This window comes from Pocillopora damicornis, chromosome 9 (genome assembly GCF_964200805.1).
Source record: "Pocillopora damicornis chromosome 9, jaPocDami1.2, whole genome shotgun sequence".
NCBI classification, from domain to species: Eukaryota; Metazoa; Cnidaria; class Anthozoa; order Scleractinia; family Pocilloporidae; genus Pocillopora; species Pocillopora damicornis.
In genome coordinates this window covers 22,217,710-22,234,893 of record NC_142678.1, presented here as the reverse complement: position 1 = coordinate 22,234,893, position 17,184 = coordinate 22,217,710, and the positions used below count along the sequence as shown (strand labels likewise).

The window sequence follows — 17,184 nt, the reverse complement described above, 5'->3', positions numbered from 1 at the left end:
AAAGTTGGCTGCTTCCTTCCCCTGCTAGACGTGATCTGAATTAAAAAGCCGATAAATGTTTAGCAAATGACTGAAAGAAAAAACTGAAATAGCGTTATCCTGGCCTCAGGAACAGTTGTTGAAAGTTCCATTTTCTTCTGTTTCCACACCTTGACGTGTATGTAAAACGCTTTCAATAATAAATTTGTGCTTCAGTCAATTGATGATAATTGTTGTGGTTGTTTCTTGATCGTTTGTTTGCATACTATTTTCGTAACAGACGATTGACGGATGTCAGTTTCCCATCCAGGATAAGTCGTGAAAAACTAATATGAGCTAACAGCGAGGAATATGTCAAGTTATGCGTAACTTTTTTCTTTTGAGCACGAAAACGGCCTGATAATTGAGGGACGGAAAACGGGGAAAGAGGTTAAAATGAAAGCTGTCTGCTTCCTTCCCCTGCGAGGCGTGATCTGAATTAAAAAGCCAATAAATGTTTAGCAAATGACTGGAAAGCAAAAACTGAAATAGCGTTATTTATTGAATTACGTTTGACAGCTGGCTCCATGTGATGGCGGCTTATAATAAGTGAAGGAAAATGTTGCAAGATGTAGTACATAGTATTTTAAAGGATTATAGAGAAACCAAGAGATTCTTTTCAAAAAAACGCTGAGTAAACTGAAAAATTTAACTTTACTGTTTTCTGTTGCCATAAACGACCGCATAAACGCACTTATGTTTTCAAGTTGTAAATATTACTGAGCGACAAATGTCATGCAGTCCCGGAGGTAAAGGCAAATTATAAAGTGGCCGGTGATATAAGTGCTAAGGAAGGAATTGATGAAGTTTAAAAAGCGCAAAATTTCTTGCAGTTCTCGATCAATTTTTTTTTCTTAACTCGGTCAAACCCTAATGTCCCATGTACTTCTTTGATATCTCTTTTTATTTCTCATGCCAAAGAATAAACAGATGTAATTCTCTCTATTGCTCTCAATATATTTTCATCCCTTCGTTCAATAACCATTTCAGACACACTCATTCAAACGACATGTTAACTTCCTTTTAATTGTAAAAATAAATGATTTTAATGATATGTTTTCTGGTATATAAAACAAGGCGCGGACGGGTTAAGTTTACGCGAACACAATGGTCATGAAAGAGCTGTGGTTACGTAATGTGTTTTGTCTTTATTAACTGGGAGGCTACATGTTATCAATTCGATCTTATTTTTTATCTGATCCTTTTACCTCTTGGGAAAATTTCAACGACTGCAGTCTACAAAAAAATGTTTACAAAATATGTACCCAGTTTTATATATATCAAACGACCATTAGGCCATAGTTATTCCAAATAATGGTTTAAGCCGTCATCCAAATTTTCTTAAAAATCCTCTGAGCTGCCAGTTAGAAGTCGTGCGGTCTCAAGTGACTTTTTTTCTGAGGATTTTGAAGATGTTGGTTTATTTCAACTTCCTTAGCCGGTCATTTTGAATGAGCAAGTGCCAGAATATCAGTAGGCAAGATATCTGTTTTTTTGTTTTTGTTTTTGTTTTTGTTTTTTTTGCGGGGTCGATTGAGTTTTATCCCGACCTTTAAACTTCGTCTCAAAGAGATTATTCAAAAGTAGTAATAATGAGCCCATTTTTGTTATATACCAGCAGTAAGGCTGATATATTGTGTATCTGCACCAGAAACATCGTAAGCTGGTGAGCTAACAAACTACAAAAAAGCATCTAGGTCAACCAAAGAGAAATCAGCTCAAGAGATTCTTAAGGCCTCGACGATAATTTCCATAGAAAGTGAAACAGATTAGTAATGGTAATGATAAGACTGAGTGGAGTCCAATTCAGTCTATAATCATACGAGTGATTAACAAAATCGAACGAAAAGCGAAGCGGGAGTCCGATTTGTTAATCATGAGTATGATTACAGACAGAATTGGAAAACAGGAAGTGAAAACAACAATTTAAGAGAAATGTATTTACGTATAAAAGAAGAAAAACAAGTCATTAGTAAGAAAGGTAGTTCAACGCAAGGCGTGATCTGAATCTAAAGGCAAACATGAATAAAGCACGTGATAGAATGGCGAGTACCGAAATAGAATAATTTAGTGACGTTGAATGACAGTTGACAGCTTGTCTCAGAATCATCACGTTTGAGAAAGAAAGTTGTTCTAAAATAGAAAAGTTGAACGTGACGTTAACGGCAAATAGTATTGCAAAAGGTGACTATGCAACGTTTTCCGTCTGCTTTCAGCTTTTCGCACTTTGAAACGAAAAATTCACACAAGCAACGAACACGATTAGTGTTATTCTCTAATTTTATTCAAGATATTTTGGAGGATTACAGCAAATATGATATCTCCGTTGCTGTAAACGTCTTAAACGACCACATACGCTCATCAACCTTCTGTGCTTCGGCGACGACTATTCAAATGTAAACATCGCCGAGGGACAAATTTCAGTCCCCGCAGTAAAACCAAAGTACAGGTGATATGACTATCAAAGAAGAACAAAAAAAAGCAAGAGTAAAAAAGAATAAATATCGGTTTCGATGAACCGTATCTCTGAAGTCGTTTTAAGCAAACGATAATTTCCCTTTTGTTTACCAATCTTTGACTTTAAGCGGTTTTCAGAGAACTACCTATATTCTCACTAAACAAACAAAGCTGTTTAATAACAAATAACTTTCATTAACTGTCTTTAGCCAAACTTCTTTTACTGAGTTGGATTTAGTTTTCCATCGTAAAACCTTAGCCTGTTAAAGGCTGCCTTCTAGCAAAACTCTTGGTAATGAAAGTCAATTTTAAAACATCAGCATAATCTATTAGGAAGGGATTGCAGTTTTCCGCCGAATTCTTATCTAAGTTCGTGGTTAAATCGACCGCATGTATGTGCGTAAATCAAGGATAGCCGTATTTATTCGAGTAAACGTCCTGGGCTCTTAAAAAATATTTAGATCTTCAGAGTGACCGCTTATTCGAGGTGGGCACTTATCTGGTTTTATTCATTTTCAGCAAGTATTTAGTTTATTTCGCCACAAAATGATAAATAATAAGAATACGCGAAAATGTACCATAGGCAGTGAATTTCGAGATTGTAAGGAAATATTGAATAAGTTACACTCCTCTTAGAGGCTCTCCATCGGGTTCACCGTTAGGCATAAAAACAGCCAAAAAATCTAGCCGTTAGGCGGAAAAATTGACAAATTTTAACCGTTAGTCGCAAAAAAAAAAAAGTAAAATTTTCTTAGTAATCACAAAGGATAGAAGTTAAACGTTAGCCGTAAAATGGCCGACATTTTAACCGTTAACCATCGCCTTTTGAAGAGCCTCCTCCTAGACACTTTTTTTTTTGGCAAGCAGGGGGGTGGGGAGGGGGAAGCAGAAGGAGAGGGGAGGGTGCATAATCGAGGTGAGGCGTTAATCCAATAAATACGGTACTTGAGAGGAATAACCGTAATAACAATTTAGCTTATGAGAGAAAAACCAGTCCGCATAGCTTTTTTTGATGTTATTTATTTCATCTTGGATTTAAATCAGACTTTATTTTTTCTCATCGCGTTATAACAGCTTATTGATCGAAAAAAGTCTTTCATTTACAGGCAGAGTCCAAAATATTGAAAATAATTGTTATATAAACATTAGAACCGGAAATCCTGAAGCGAAAGTTCAAACAATTGTTGGGGCGTTTGAAGTAAACTAGCTTGCATGAGCAAACTGGACAAATGGTACCAAGAATTTTGGTTCACAAGAAGCTTCTTCTTTGATTCATTACGCGTTACCGTTACAACGTCTACATTATTACCTTTCTGATTAAATCCAACGCCAAAGCTTTTCTTTAATTTATTTCACGCTGCCGCCACAACGTCTACAGTATTCCCTTTCTGATTAACTCCAACTCTAAAGCTTTAAATTATTACACGTTGCCGCCACAACGTCTACAGTATTCCCTTTCTGATTAACTCCAACTCTAAAGCTTTAAATTATTACACGTTGCCGCTACAACGTTTACAGTATTCCCTTTCTGATTAACTCCAACTCTAAAGCTTCTTCTTTAATTTATTACACGTTGCCGCTACAACGTTTACAGTATTTCCTTTCTGATTAACTCCAAACCTAATTTCAACTGATTTCGGCGACAATTTCAACTACGACTAACAACCATTAACCAAAAGCTACGCGCTTAAATCTCATTTGAAAGTGGGCGTAAGTTCCTTAAGAAACTGTGATGGGAAGAGAACAAGATAATTTGCTTTTTATCAACTGAGTCGATAATGTAAATTGGCCACTGAATAGCGAAACATTCTTTGTATTACGCTCTGTTGAGGGGCTAACGCTCCAAATATGAGCTTTAGAAACTCGTTACAATAGCTGAGTTACACAATTTTTATTAATATCTCATTTGGTTGTGTTTTCTTAATCTTGGAGTCGATACCTCAACGGTTTTAACCTTTGAAAAAAGTTTCTCTAGCTATAATAAGTAAATATATAGTTAAATATGAATAAGATAATGTCGCAAATTAATGACATTCCAATCTGGGAGAGACGACTAAAGCCGACGTGTGTTTTAAGGAGATCCCACATTATCTTAATAACGTCTATTGTCACTTTGCATGAATAGCTGAAAATACATACCAGCTGTCTTTTTTCGGGTGCCATGTTAAGATTTCAGAAGCAATATAGTGAGGCTCTTCTAAAAGGGATTGCAGAACAATTTAAACAAGTCAGAAAAAAACGACCGAGTTGTAAAATGTGGAAAGTTTACTGTCACTAAACAGTAAATCAGTTGATGGATGTTTACGCCGCACCAACAACGTCGTAAGTGTAGGTATTAGGGAACTTAAGCATGAACGGCAGATGCGGACGGCAGCCGGAAGTTAAAAGTTCTTATTTCCGGTGATAAATACATCTTTTTGGTCAGTTCCATTTGGTACAAAATTCAAAAACAAATACCTTAAGGTCGATGAATTAGCGTCAAATCGCGCCAGATTTAGTTTCATTCTTTCTTCGGTTGCCGCCCGCGTCTCAAAAACGTCTCTGCTCAAATTCTCTATAAGTAGGGAGAAAGAACTGGTGGGCATGTTCAGCCACATCAAAGCGCGGATAAATCCAAACAGCATGCAGAAGGCTGGGGAGGAAACGATAACTAAGCAGCTTCGCCTGTAGAAAAATAACTGATGAGATTTTTAAGACCTTGACGATAATTACCACTGAAAATAAAACAGATGCAAGGGTTTACAGCACAGTACGAGCACGCCAGAAGAAAGGCAATAGTTCTAAAGTATTGCATGCCACAAGATGACGTCATAGCCATTTTTGATGAATAAAAGAACAGCACGACGCAGATGCTGAATGGCAACCAGCATACGGTGAACACCAAGACAATGGCAACGGACATATGAAGAACATTTCTTTCTATCTTCAAGCGCCGCTCTCTTACGTTAGCTGATTGCTCGCCTGGAATCTTCTGCGACTTAATCCTTAAGGCAATGGCAAAATAAAGTATAGCGATCAAAACCAAAGGGACATATCTGGTAACAACAAACAATCCCAGAAAGTAACTTTCAAACGATAAGAACTCTCCAAATGTGTCATTCCACTGCCACCGACAAAACAGCCCTTCTGGATACTCGACAACTTTAAAGGCGATCAAATATGGGCAATGGACTGCCATGGCGACGATCCAAATGACGAGAATGAAGTACCGGCACAGCTTTGGACTGATCAGTGGGGGACGGAGAGGAAATACTACAACTACAAATCGATCCACTGCCATAATAACCAGACTCTGAACTGACACTAGACCTGAGACATCAGAAGTGTAGGAACTCAGCTTACAGAACACTTGGCCAAGGGGACCGCTGATCGGCCAGAAGTCACCTGTGGTTAAAGTTAAAAACAACCGAGGAAAGAGGAAAATCGGAACCAACAGATCGGAGATGGCCATGTTTACAATCAAAATGTTGATTGGTGTTCTCAGAGATTTCTTCCTATAGACAATCATCCCTAAGAGGATATTTCCAAACAAGGACACAACAAATATCAGTGAGTAAGCGAGGGTTTTACCAATTCTTGTTGCTGTGGGGTTGAAGCAGCTCGACATGGACTGTGTTCCATTCATCATTTTGGTCACGTTTGCCGACATTTTTTCAATACTAAGAGGTCAGGTTTTTCTTCAGCCAGCAGCCTTGCGGTGGGTACGTAAATTCTACTGGATGAAAACAAAACTATCCATCTTATATAGATCAAACTTTCACATGTTTAATTAATGAACATACCCAGGAAAATTCTACAAAATTGGCAGTCTTCACCCGAGACCTAACCAAGAAAAGTATAGTTGGAATCAGCTGTTGTCCGAGATTAAGCAATCGATATGCGTTTTCAAATATTGTCGGCAAAAGGGACAGTTTTCTCAAGTTTATAAGCAGAAGCCCATCTTATATGAGTTTTTATAATTATGATCAATATTGTTCCGATGGCTCCGGAAATAGCCCAGCCACAGATGTTTACTGATATAGAATAACGGTTGACAGCTGGTAGCGAAAAGATCTACAATCTTCTTTTCAATTCAGAATTTATTTTTAATTATGTTGCCATCGAAAGTTTAATCCAGCCTCGAACTTACTGATTAGTCTTGTTGCTCAGTAGACTTGTTGGAGTTTAAAGAAAATTTTCACGAAGTTGTAACAAAAAGGAAGGGTACAGGACAATATAAGGCCGACTTCTTATGTGCGATGAAAATAGTATGGTTTCATAAGTCACCAGGAGAACCTGTAATAATTTAATCTTTTAGGTTAGGCATTGAGTCAGTTAAAATAGGATTGTCAAGAACAAAAATGGTTTTGAATTCTCTAATTATTTTTAACTTTTTGATATGATTGGTACTGGTGAAAACGATAATTTTTAGAAAATAATATTTACATATGAAAGAGGAAAAACAAGTCATTTCTAAGAAAGGTCGTTCAACACAAGGCGTGATCTGAATCTAAAGGGAAACATGAATAAAGTACGTGATAGAATGGCGAGTACAGAAATAGAATAATTTAGTGACGTTGAATGACAGTTGACAGCTTGTCTTAGAATCATCACGAATGAGAAAGGAAGTTGTTCTAAAATAGAGAAATTAAAGGTGACGTTAACGGCAAATAGTATTGCAAAAGGCGACTATGCAGCGTTTTTCCGTCTGCTTTCAGCTTTTTTGCACTTTTTGAAACGAAAAAAATTCACACAAGTCACGAACAAAATTACTGTTATTCTCTAATTTTACTCAAGATATTTTGGAGGATTACAGCAAATATGATATCTCCGTTGCTGTAAACGTCTTAAACGACCACATACGCTCATCAACCTTCTGTGCTTCGGCGACGACTATTCAAATGTAAACATCGCCGAGGGACAAATTTCAGTCCCCGCGGTGAAACCAAAGTGCAGGTGATATGACTATCAAAGAAGAAGAAAAAGACGAAAGAGTAAAAAAGAATAACTATAGGTTTCGATGAACCGTATCCCTGAAGTTGTTTTAAGCAAACGATAATTTCCCTTTTTTTAACCAATCTTTGACTTTGAGCAGTTTTCAGAGAACTACCCATTTTCTCAATAAACAAACAAAGCTGTTTACTGACAAATAATTTTCATTAACTTTCATTAACTGTCTTTAACCAACTTCTTTTACTTAGTTGGATTTAGTTTTCCATGAGGAACAGCTCCAAAAGATTTTTCCCATAGTAAAAACTCCTTTCCTTCCTCGCTTATTAACTTTTTTCGTGTCTTTATTTTGTATTTTTCTTATTTTATAAAAGCTGTAAGCAAAGTTGAATCCGATTCTCTTTCCCTCAGTAACTGGATTTAAGCAGCTCGGTAGCTATGTTCCATTCATCTTTGCGGTTACGTTTGCCGACATTCAGCCAACAGCTCTGAACGCTATCTTTTTTTGTAATTAAACGTAGAGATGATTTGCATAGATATTGTTATTGTTCTTAATTGCATACGTTAGCTTCTCTAGAAACTTAAGCCTATCGACAGATGTACCCTGAACCTTTATTAGCAAAAGTATCTACAACTGTTGTTGCCGAGATGAAAGAGTTGGGAATGATCTCATTTGGATAATTGTACTTTAAATAGAAATATCATTGGCCTCAGGAACGGTTGTTGAAAGTTCCATTTTCTTCTGTTTCCGCACCTTGACGTGTATGTAAAACGCTTTCAATAATAAATTTGTGCTTCAGTCGATTGATGATAATTGTTGTGGTTGTTTCTTGATCGTTTGTTTGCATACTATTTTCGTAACAGACGATTGACGGATGTCAGTTTCCCATCCAGGATAAGTCGTGAAAAACTAATATGAGCTAACAGCGAGGAATATGTCAAGTTATGCGTATCTTTTTTCTTTTGAGCACGAAAACGGCCTGATAATTGAGGGACGGAAAACGGGGAAAGAGGTTAAAATGAAAGCTGTCTGCTTCCTTCCCCTGCGAGGCGTGATCTGAATTAAAAAGCCAATAAATGTTTAGCATATGACTGGAAAGCAAAAACTGAAATAGCGTTATTTATTGAATTACGTTTGACAGCTGGCTCCATGTGATGGCGGCTTATAATAAGTGAAGGAAAATGTTGCAAGATGTAGTACACAGTATTTTAAAGGATTATACAGAAATCAAGAGATTCTTTTGTGAAAAACCTAGTAAACTGAAAAATTTAACTTTACTGTTTTCTGTTGTCATAAACGACCGCATAAACGCACTTATGTTGAGTGCTCTGGTGAGGTCAGTTATTCAAGTTGTAAATATTACTAAAACAACTGAGCGACAAATATCATGCAGTCCCCGAGGTAAAAGCAAATTATAAAGTGGCCAGTGATATGAGGAAAGAATTGATGAAGTTTAAAAAGTGCAAAATTTCTTGCAGTTCTCGATCAATTTGTTTTCCTAATTCAGTCAAACCCTAATGTCCCATGTATTTCTTTGATATCTCCTTTTATTTCTGACGCCAAAGAATAAACAGATGTTATGCTTTCTATTGCTCTCATCCCTTCGTTTAAAAACCATTTCAGGCACACTCATTCAAAAAACATGTTAACTTGCTTTCATTGTAAAAAAGAGGATTTAATTATATGTTTACTGGTATATATAACAAGGCGCGGTCGGCCGAGTTAAGTTTTCGCGAACACAATGGTTGTGAAGGAGTTGTAGTTAAGTGATGTGTTTTGTCTTTATTAACTCGAAGCTACATGCGATCAATTCGATCTTATTTTTATCTGATCCTTTTACTTCTTAGGAAAAATTCATCGACTGTAGTCTACAAAGAAATGTTTACAAATCATAACTATTTTAAATAATGGTTTAAGCCGTCATGCAAATTTCGTTAAAAATTCTTTGAGCTGCCAGTTAGGTATATACATGAAGTCGTGCGGTCTGAAGTGACTTTTTTCTGAGGATTTTGAAGATGTTGGTTTATTTCAACTTCCTTGTCCGGTCATTTTGAATGAGCAAGTGCTAGAATACCAGTAGACAAGATATCTGGTTGTTTTTTTTTTGTTTTTGCTTTTTTTTTGCGGGGTCGATTGAGTTGTTTCCCTACCTTAAACTTTGCCTCAAAGTGATTATTCAAAAGTAGTATTAATGAGCCCCTTTGTGTATCTGCATCAGAAACATCGTAAGCTGATGAGCTAATAAACTACAAAAAAGCATCTGGGTCAACCAAAGAGAAATCAGCTAAAGAGATTCTAAAGGCCTCGACGATAATTTCCATGGAAAGCGAAACAGAATAGTAATGGTAATAGGACCGAGTGGAGTCTAATTCGGTCTGTAATCATACGAGTGATTAATAAAATCGAACAACTGCGAAACAGGAGTCCGATTTGTTGATCACGAGTATGATTACAAACAGAATTGGAAAACAAGAAGTGAAAACAACAATTTCAGAGAAATATGTTTAAATATAAAAGAGGAAAAACAAATCATTACTAAGAAAGGTAGTTCAACGCAAGGCGTGATCTGAATCTAAAGGCAAACATGAATAAAACACGTGATAGAATGGCGAGTGCTGAAATAGAATATTTTAGTGATGTTGAATGACAGTTGACAGCTTGTCTCAGAATCATCATGTATGAGAAAGGAAGTTGTTCTAAAATAGAGGAGTTAAGCGTGACGTTAACGGCAAATAGTATTGCAAAAGGCGACCATGCAACGTTTTCCCGTCTTTGTATTTTGAAACGAAAAAAATTCACACCAGCCATGAACAAGATCAGTATTATTTTCTAATTCTACTCAAGATGTTTTGGAGGATTACAGCACATATGATATCTTAGTTTCTGGGGATGCTTAGAATGTAATATATATGTTAATTATCAGACGTTTTTCCTTAAATCGAGTGTAGCAAACATATTTTTAAATAGAGTGAAAGAACCCGCGAGAGGAGTGCTACCTGAGGAAGACACTCAGGATCTCTGAGCAACAAAAATGTTGACAGAAGTAAACGCAACCACAAATGGAACACGAGAAACGAGCTGCTTTGATTCAACAGCAGCCAAAGCCGGTACAATCACAGTTCTGTTTGTGCTCTTCGTAGCTTCGCTGGTTGGAAACATCTTCATCGCACTGGTAGTATACAAGACGAAAACCCTAAGAAAACCCATCAACTTTTTCATTCTAAACATGGCCATGTCCGATCTTCTATTTCCGATTTTCCTGTTTCCACGTATTGTGACCGGGTTGTACGTCGATTTCTGGCTGATCGACGGTCCTTTTGGCGAAGCGATGTGCAAAATTTTTTCTTACTCAATCGACGTTTCCACTCTTGTGTCTATACAAAGCCTGGTTATGATGGCTGTTGATCGTTTTGGAGCTGTGGTATTTCCTTTCCGTTCTCCCTTTATCAGTACTAAGTTGTGTCGTTTCTTTATTCTCGCCACTTGGATCATCTCCTTTGCTATCAAGTCCCCACAACTGTTTGCCTGGAAACTTGTCGAGAGTCGAAATGGGTCAGCGTGTGAGCTGCGATGGAAGGACGCGTTTGGAGATTTATTGCCCTTTAAAAGCTACATTTTGGCATTGAGCGTTGTATTTTGGTTTACTCCTTTAGTTTTGATCGCCATACTCTACGTCACCATTGTGCTCAAAATTAAATACCAGAAGATCCCAGGCCAGCAATCAGTAAATGTAAGAGAGCAACGTTTGAAGAGAGACAGAAATGTTTTGAAGATGTCTGTTGCTGTTGTGTTGGTATTCATAGTGTGCTGAATGCCTACCACCATCCGGATGTTACTAAGCTTCTATTCATCAGACAACATTATGATATCATCTTGTAGTTTCCAATACTTTAAACATATTGGTTATTTTCTTGCTCAACCAAACTGTGCTATAAATCCTTGGATCTTTTTCATTTTCAATGGAAATTATCGTCAGGGGCTTAAAAATATCCTCAGCTGTTTGTACAGGACTAATCGAGTTGAACTCCCTAAAGTTGAATTGAGGAACTATAGATGTAGCACTAACTTGTAAAAAACAAAAACTGAGAATCTAGAAGAAGAAAATAAAAATTCGAATGAAAGTAAAAGAAGAGGCAGGGGGAAAATGGAAAGAAATATAATAGAGTTTGATAAACTGGAGCTTGTAAAAACATTACAATAGTTTGGAGTGTAAATTAAAAATTCATTTTTAAGCCCTAGATGGTCATAGATGTGAATTAAGTGAATGATCTACTTCTCTGTACTATCCCATCTGATCTGGCTTTATTTTTACGAACTCAGAAACATGCTCATACTCAGACGGCCCCGAAGAGGACGGAGCAAAACAAAAGGTCTAATGAGTAGAACAAATAGCTCAGTACGTGCGTTTTAAAATTTCCTACATTTTTTTAGCTGTCCTCTGCAAAACATCAACGTGAAATGACCAAAAATTTGCGTTCACTGAGAACGGAAAACCCGACGGCAAATTTGGAACTCGACACCGCTCTCATACGTTATGCTGAAGTTGAGATGCGGCGCCGTTAGTGACGATAAACACATCTACCCATTAGTAGACTTCGCAAAACCCCAACTAAAAATATAAATTCATTTGTTAAACTACATGTTCTTGCCGCCAGGATTGTTTAAGGTTAAAACGTATTACGTTTTGAAGTACAGCATGTAATCGAAGTTCCCCGATTCCTGTTCACATATTAAGATCTTTAGTGGTACGAATTGATGGTTTCAGTAATTTTTATTTTTCTCAGTGGTCATTTGGTTGTAAGACGTTTGTGAACTGAACACGTCAACGGAAAAAGACCCCCCATGGATGTTTGCATTGAAAACGCCGCCTAATTACTATGTTTTTTGAAAGACCTGCCGATGAAATTTGTCAAAGCCACGGTATTTACACATAATTTTTATGCACAGGGCTCAACCCGAGTTAACAATTTGAATCTAATAAGCTTGTGCCTGATGGCACTTTGTTCACGAAACTTCCCTTCAGCTGAGCGGATCATTTAAGTTTAGCGCCAACTGAAATGACTAGTGCTGAGATCAATCTTAGAAATTGAAGTTCCATGTTCTTCTTGATTCATGTTGTGACTGTTTTGAAACAACTTTTTAGATAATAACAAACCTTTCATTCACCCTATTTAACTGCAAAAACAATAGCTACAAAACAACCTTACGGTAAATTATCTCTGTCATAATAACTTAATTAAACGGTCTTTATCTTCAAACACCTTTGCATATTGCGAGACTACTTTTCGTGTAAACATTCCTTTCTGGGAATTCCCAACTGTCAGCTCAATTAATAAGTCACTTTGTATTTAACGAATTTCGAAATGCTTTTAACGGTGACAGCTTTTTAATCAAAGTATTCCGGCCATTTGTATCGCGTAAAGCCGCTCTGTAAAAATTTTGCATTTTCTTTCTTTCGATTTAAAAAACATAATAGCGAATGGAGAATAAATAGTTGACTTAAACGACTGCATAGGCTCATCAACCATATGTGCCTCGGCGAGTCCATCTAGTCAAAATGTAAACATCGCCGAGCGGCAAATTTCAGCCCCGCGTTAAAACTAAAGTACAGGTGATATGACTATCAAAGAAGAACAAAAAGACGAAAGAGTAAAAAAAAGAATAAATATCGGTCTCGATGAACCGTATCCCTGAGGTTGTTTTAGGCAAACGATAATTTCTCTTTCTAACCAATCTTTGGTTCTGAACCCAACTTTTAAAATAAGAACTGCATGAACAGACAAAGCAGCGTAATTTTGCTTGAATTAGTTAGTTTATATTGAAGTCCATTCAGACAGGAATACACTTCTTGCTTTATGTCTTGTACATCTTTTCGGGGAGTTAATTTCACTAACTTGTTAATTTATTTTCGTCACCAAAACTCCCATAAAGTTTCTTGAAGGTTAACAAGATTTTTCGTTATAAAAAATTAAGCTTTTATACCTGGCTTCTTATCTTCTTCTGATTTTCTGACATGCCGCTGAATGCAAATGAGCGATCAGTTTCAAGAGGGACCAATGAACGTCTTTATCGTCATAGTTTTTAAAAACATCAAACTGACAATCGACAAAGTTCACCTTTGTTATTCAACTGAGAACTTTTACTAAAAAGATATTTTTTTACTGTAAAGTTGACTTTCCTTAAGTTCTGATTAAAACGGTCAGTACGAAATTTATCCTTGATTGCGACTGATGAGCATTTTATAGTGTGGGGCTTAGCTACGGCGGCGCAACCTGATTAGCCCTTAGCGCTATGGAGAAGCAAATGAAGGGATTTTTAGGACCCCGGCGGTAATGTCCAATGGAAATAAAACAAATGCAGAGGTTTACAGCACAGTATGAGTACATCAAAAATCGGACAATCTCTGTGAAATATTAAAATCCACAAGACCATATCACTGTTTTGTCTGATGAATAGATAATATTCCTTTTTCCATCAGAAGCATTTGGGAAATTTTCATACAATTACACGAGAGCGAATTTCCGACACAGATGACTTTATTTCACAGATCTGACATTTTCTCGATTCTGAAGGCCAAAGTGTAAAGGAAAAAGACATTTTTAAAATTCGTCCCCCATTATGCTTCATGAAAACTGGGTGTTATCTGAAACCTGTAGTAAGAAGTGATTAAGTTCCGTCTGTCTTTATTTAAACATGTTCATATCTTTTCGTCTGTCTTTATTTAATTTGAATATGTTTATATTATATATGAAATCTTAATCAGAATTATAGGGGGGTAAAGTGTAAAAGAATCCGTGATCTCTTTCATCTCATTAACTAGTCATGATTTCTCGACAATTTTTTACTAAATAAGTGAGTCATTGGCAGCCCTTTCTTTTATTTCAATTAAGAAATATAAAACGAAACTACGTCCAAGGAAACCTCTGCGTGCCATCTTTTATGCGCCTGCCTCCTCGCCTGTCTTTGCTGATTGTAAGCTTCCGACAGGCGAGATTCATGAATAAATTGAGGGGGAGGGAAGACAAGGAAACTTTATTTAATGAATGTTGCTATTCGAAATAAAGAAAAGAGATCTGACAGACGTCATTAAGCGGACTCTTTTTGAACAGAATTGTTTAATCAGTAGCAAGAGAATATTAAATGTTTATATTCTGTTGTCAGTAGCTTTCCTCTTTCAGATATTTTTCCACCCACAATATACGATTGAGAGAATCAACTATTTGATAATTGCGTCAGGATGTCGCCAGCATATGGCGTCCTATTCTTGAAACTCCATGTAAGTGTTTGCTCATGTTTTACCAGTATGAGGCCAAATGGAAAGCTTCCTAAAAGCAAGCAATATATGATGCACAGTATATGTTTCCTCACCAAACAAAGTTGGTGATTGAGCGTTCGGAACTTAGAAAATTTGGATTAATACATCTGACATGATCGTATCTTCTATAAAGTGATTGATAAAGTGATTAGTTTCTCCCTGTGTTCTGTAGAGTATTTATAATATAATCCAAATGAAGATGATATTCTATATCTGACAGGAATTAAAATCCTTTCTAATGCACATGACTGTAAGATTTTATCAGATACTACTTGATTTATATGTTTTATTCATAGTTGTTTTTAATGCAACGTTGACAGGATTTCTTAATGCATATCAACGGTACACCCCTAGGAAAAAAAATGTTTTTTCGGCAACAGATTCGTTTCTAAACCCCTTAGTGTGGATGTTCTTTACTTCTTATAACGATGTATTTAATTTAGTTTCAGTTCAGTTTACAAACAATTCTTATTATATTCCAAAGCGGCTGCTATGATGTTACATTGCATCTTTATTAGCCCTGGCAACTCACTCAGCAGCCGAGGAGATTCTTAAGACCTTGGCGATAATTTCCACTGAAAATAAAACAGATGCAGGGATTCACAGCGCTGCTTGTTCGACTCAGTAGCGAAGCAACTTGCTCAAATAACTGTTTGATACCACAAGACATTGTAGTATTGATTTTATCTGCAAACAAACGTACTAATGTAAAAATACTGAATGGAATTCAGCTTAAAGCGAACACCTAACACAATAGCAATGGAAAGCTTCAGCGCTGAATTTGAGCGTTCATTGAGTGTTCGCCTGGTCCTCTCTGGGACTTCAGTTACAAAAAAATCGCAAGATATAGAATAAACATCAAAACGAAGGGAATATAAAAAAATGTAATAAAAAGTGCCATAAAGTATTTTGTCACCGACGAGGAATCGTCTAAAACACGCATCCATTGCTGCACACACTCGTACTCATGATGATATTCGACCAGTTTGAACGCGAGCAGATACGGGATGAATGTAGCCATGGTGATGATCCATGGAAAAGGAGAGGGAATACTACAGTCCCTAATCGATCCACTGCGATCAACAACAAGCTCCGAACTGACACTAGAGTTGAGACATCTTTAGCAAAGGAACTCAGTTTACTCATCGCTTGGCCAAGGGGACCGCTGACCAGCCAGTGACCAGCTGTGTTTATCTTTACAGAAATTTTAGGAAAGTGGAAAATCGGAAACAACAGGTCGGAGATTGCCATGTTTACAACCAAAATGTTGATTGGTGTTCTCGGAGTTTTCTTCCTATAGACAATTATTCTAATGAAGGTATTCGCAGCCAGCGACACAATAAACAGCAGACAGTAGGCTAACGTTTCACTAATTCTTTTTGCTGTGAGGTTGAAGCAGCTCGACATGGACTGTGTTCCATTCATCATTTTGGTCACGTTTGGCCACATTTTTTCGATGCCAAGAGATCAGGTTTTTCTTCCGCCAACAGCCCTGCGGTGTGTACTTAAACTCTGCTGGATGAAAACACAACCTATCCATCTTGTATAGATCAATCAAACTTTCACATGTTTAACTAATGAACATACCTAGGAAAATTTTAGAAAATTGACAGTCTTCACTTGAGACCTCTAACTAAGAAAAGTATAATTGGAATCAGCCGTTGTCCGAAATTAGGCAATTGATATGCTTTTTCAAATATTGTCGGCAAAAGGGACAATTTCTCAAGTTTACGAGCAGGAGCCCATCTTATATGAGTTTTTAAAATCATTATCAATATTGTTCCAATGGCTCCAGAAATAGCCCAGCCGCAGATGTTTACTGATATAGAATAACGGTTGACAGCTGGTAGCGAAAAGATATACAATGCTCTTTTCAATTCAGAATTTATTTTCAATTATGTTGCCATTGAAAGTTTAATCCAGCCTGAGCTTACTCATTAGTCTTTTTGCTCAGTAGACTGGTTGGAGTTTTAAAGAAAACTGTCACGAAGTTGTAATAAAAGGGAAAGAAACAGCCAGGACAAAGCCGATTTCCTATTTGCGAGAAAAATGGTATGGTTTCATAATTTACCAGGAGAACTTGTAATAATTTAACAAATTTACATAACAGAATTCATATGGCTTACGATGTAAATTTTTCCTTTAATCTTGTTTCTGTATTCGAGCAAAGATGATATCTCCGTTGCTTAAACCGACTTAAACGACCGCATACGCCCATTAACCTTCTGTGCTTCGGCGAGGCCATCTATTCAAAATTTAAACATCGCTGAGCAACAAAATTCTTCCCCGCGGTAAAACCAAAGTACAAGTAATATGACTATCAAAGAAGAACAAAAGGACGAAAGAGTAAAAAAGAATAAATATCGGTTTCGATGAACCGTATCGCTGAAGTTCTTTTAGGCAAACGTTAATTTCCCTCGGTTTTTTTTTAACCAATCTTTGGCTCTGAACCCAAACTTTTAAT

General features: G+C 36.8%; 2 protein-coding genes and 1 pseudogene across 2 annotated transcripts; 1 reads left to right on the top strand and 2 right to left on the bottom strand.

Moving 5' to 3' along the window:
• Positions 1 to 2,763: 2,763 nt before the first annotated feature.
• On the bottom strand, positions 2,764 to 6,408 carry LOC149040734 (RYamide receptor-like). Its single transcript, XM_089181481.1, has one exon. The coding sequence runs from the start codon at positions 6,122 to 6,124 to the stop codon at positions 5,126 to 5,128; it is 999 nt and encodes a 332-aa protein (XP_089037607.1). The 5' UTR covers positions 6,125 to 6,408; the 3' UTR covers positions 2,764 to 5,125.
• A 3,958-nt stretch (positions 6,409 to 10,366) lies between these two features.
• LOC149040733 (QRFP-like peptide receptor) lies at positions 10,367 to 11,636 on the top strand. The gene has a single exon (XM_089181790.1). The coding sequence runs from the start codon at positions 10,437 to 10,439 to the stop codon at positions 11,214 to 11,216; it is 780 nt and encodes a 259-aa protein (XP_089037916.1). The 5' UTR covers positions 10,367 to 10,436; the 3' UTR covers positions 11,217 to 11,636.
• A 3,616-nt stretch (positions 11,637 to 15,252) lies between these two features.
• LOC149040732 (neuropeptide Y receptor type 6-like) lies at positions 15,253 to 16,308 on the bottom strand (annotated as a pseudogene).
• Between the last annotated feature and the right edge of the window lie 876 nt (positions 16,309 to 17,184).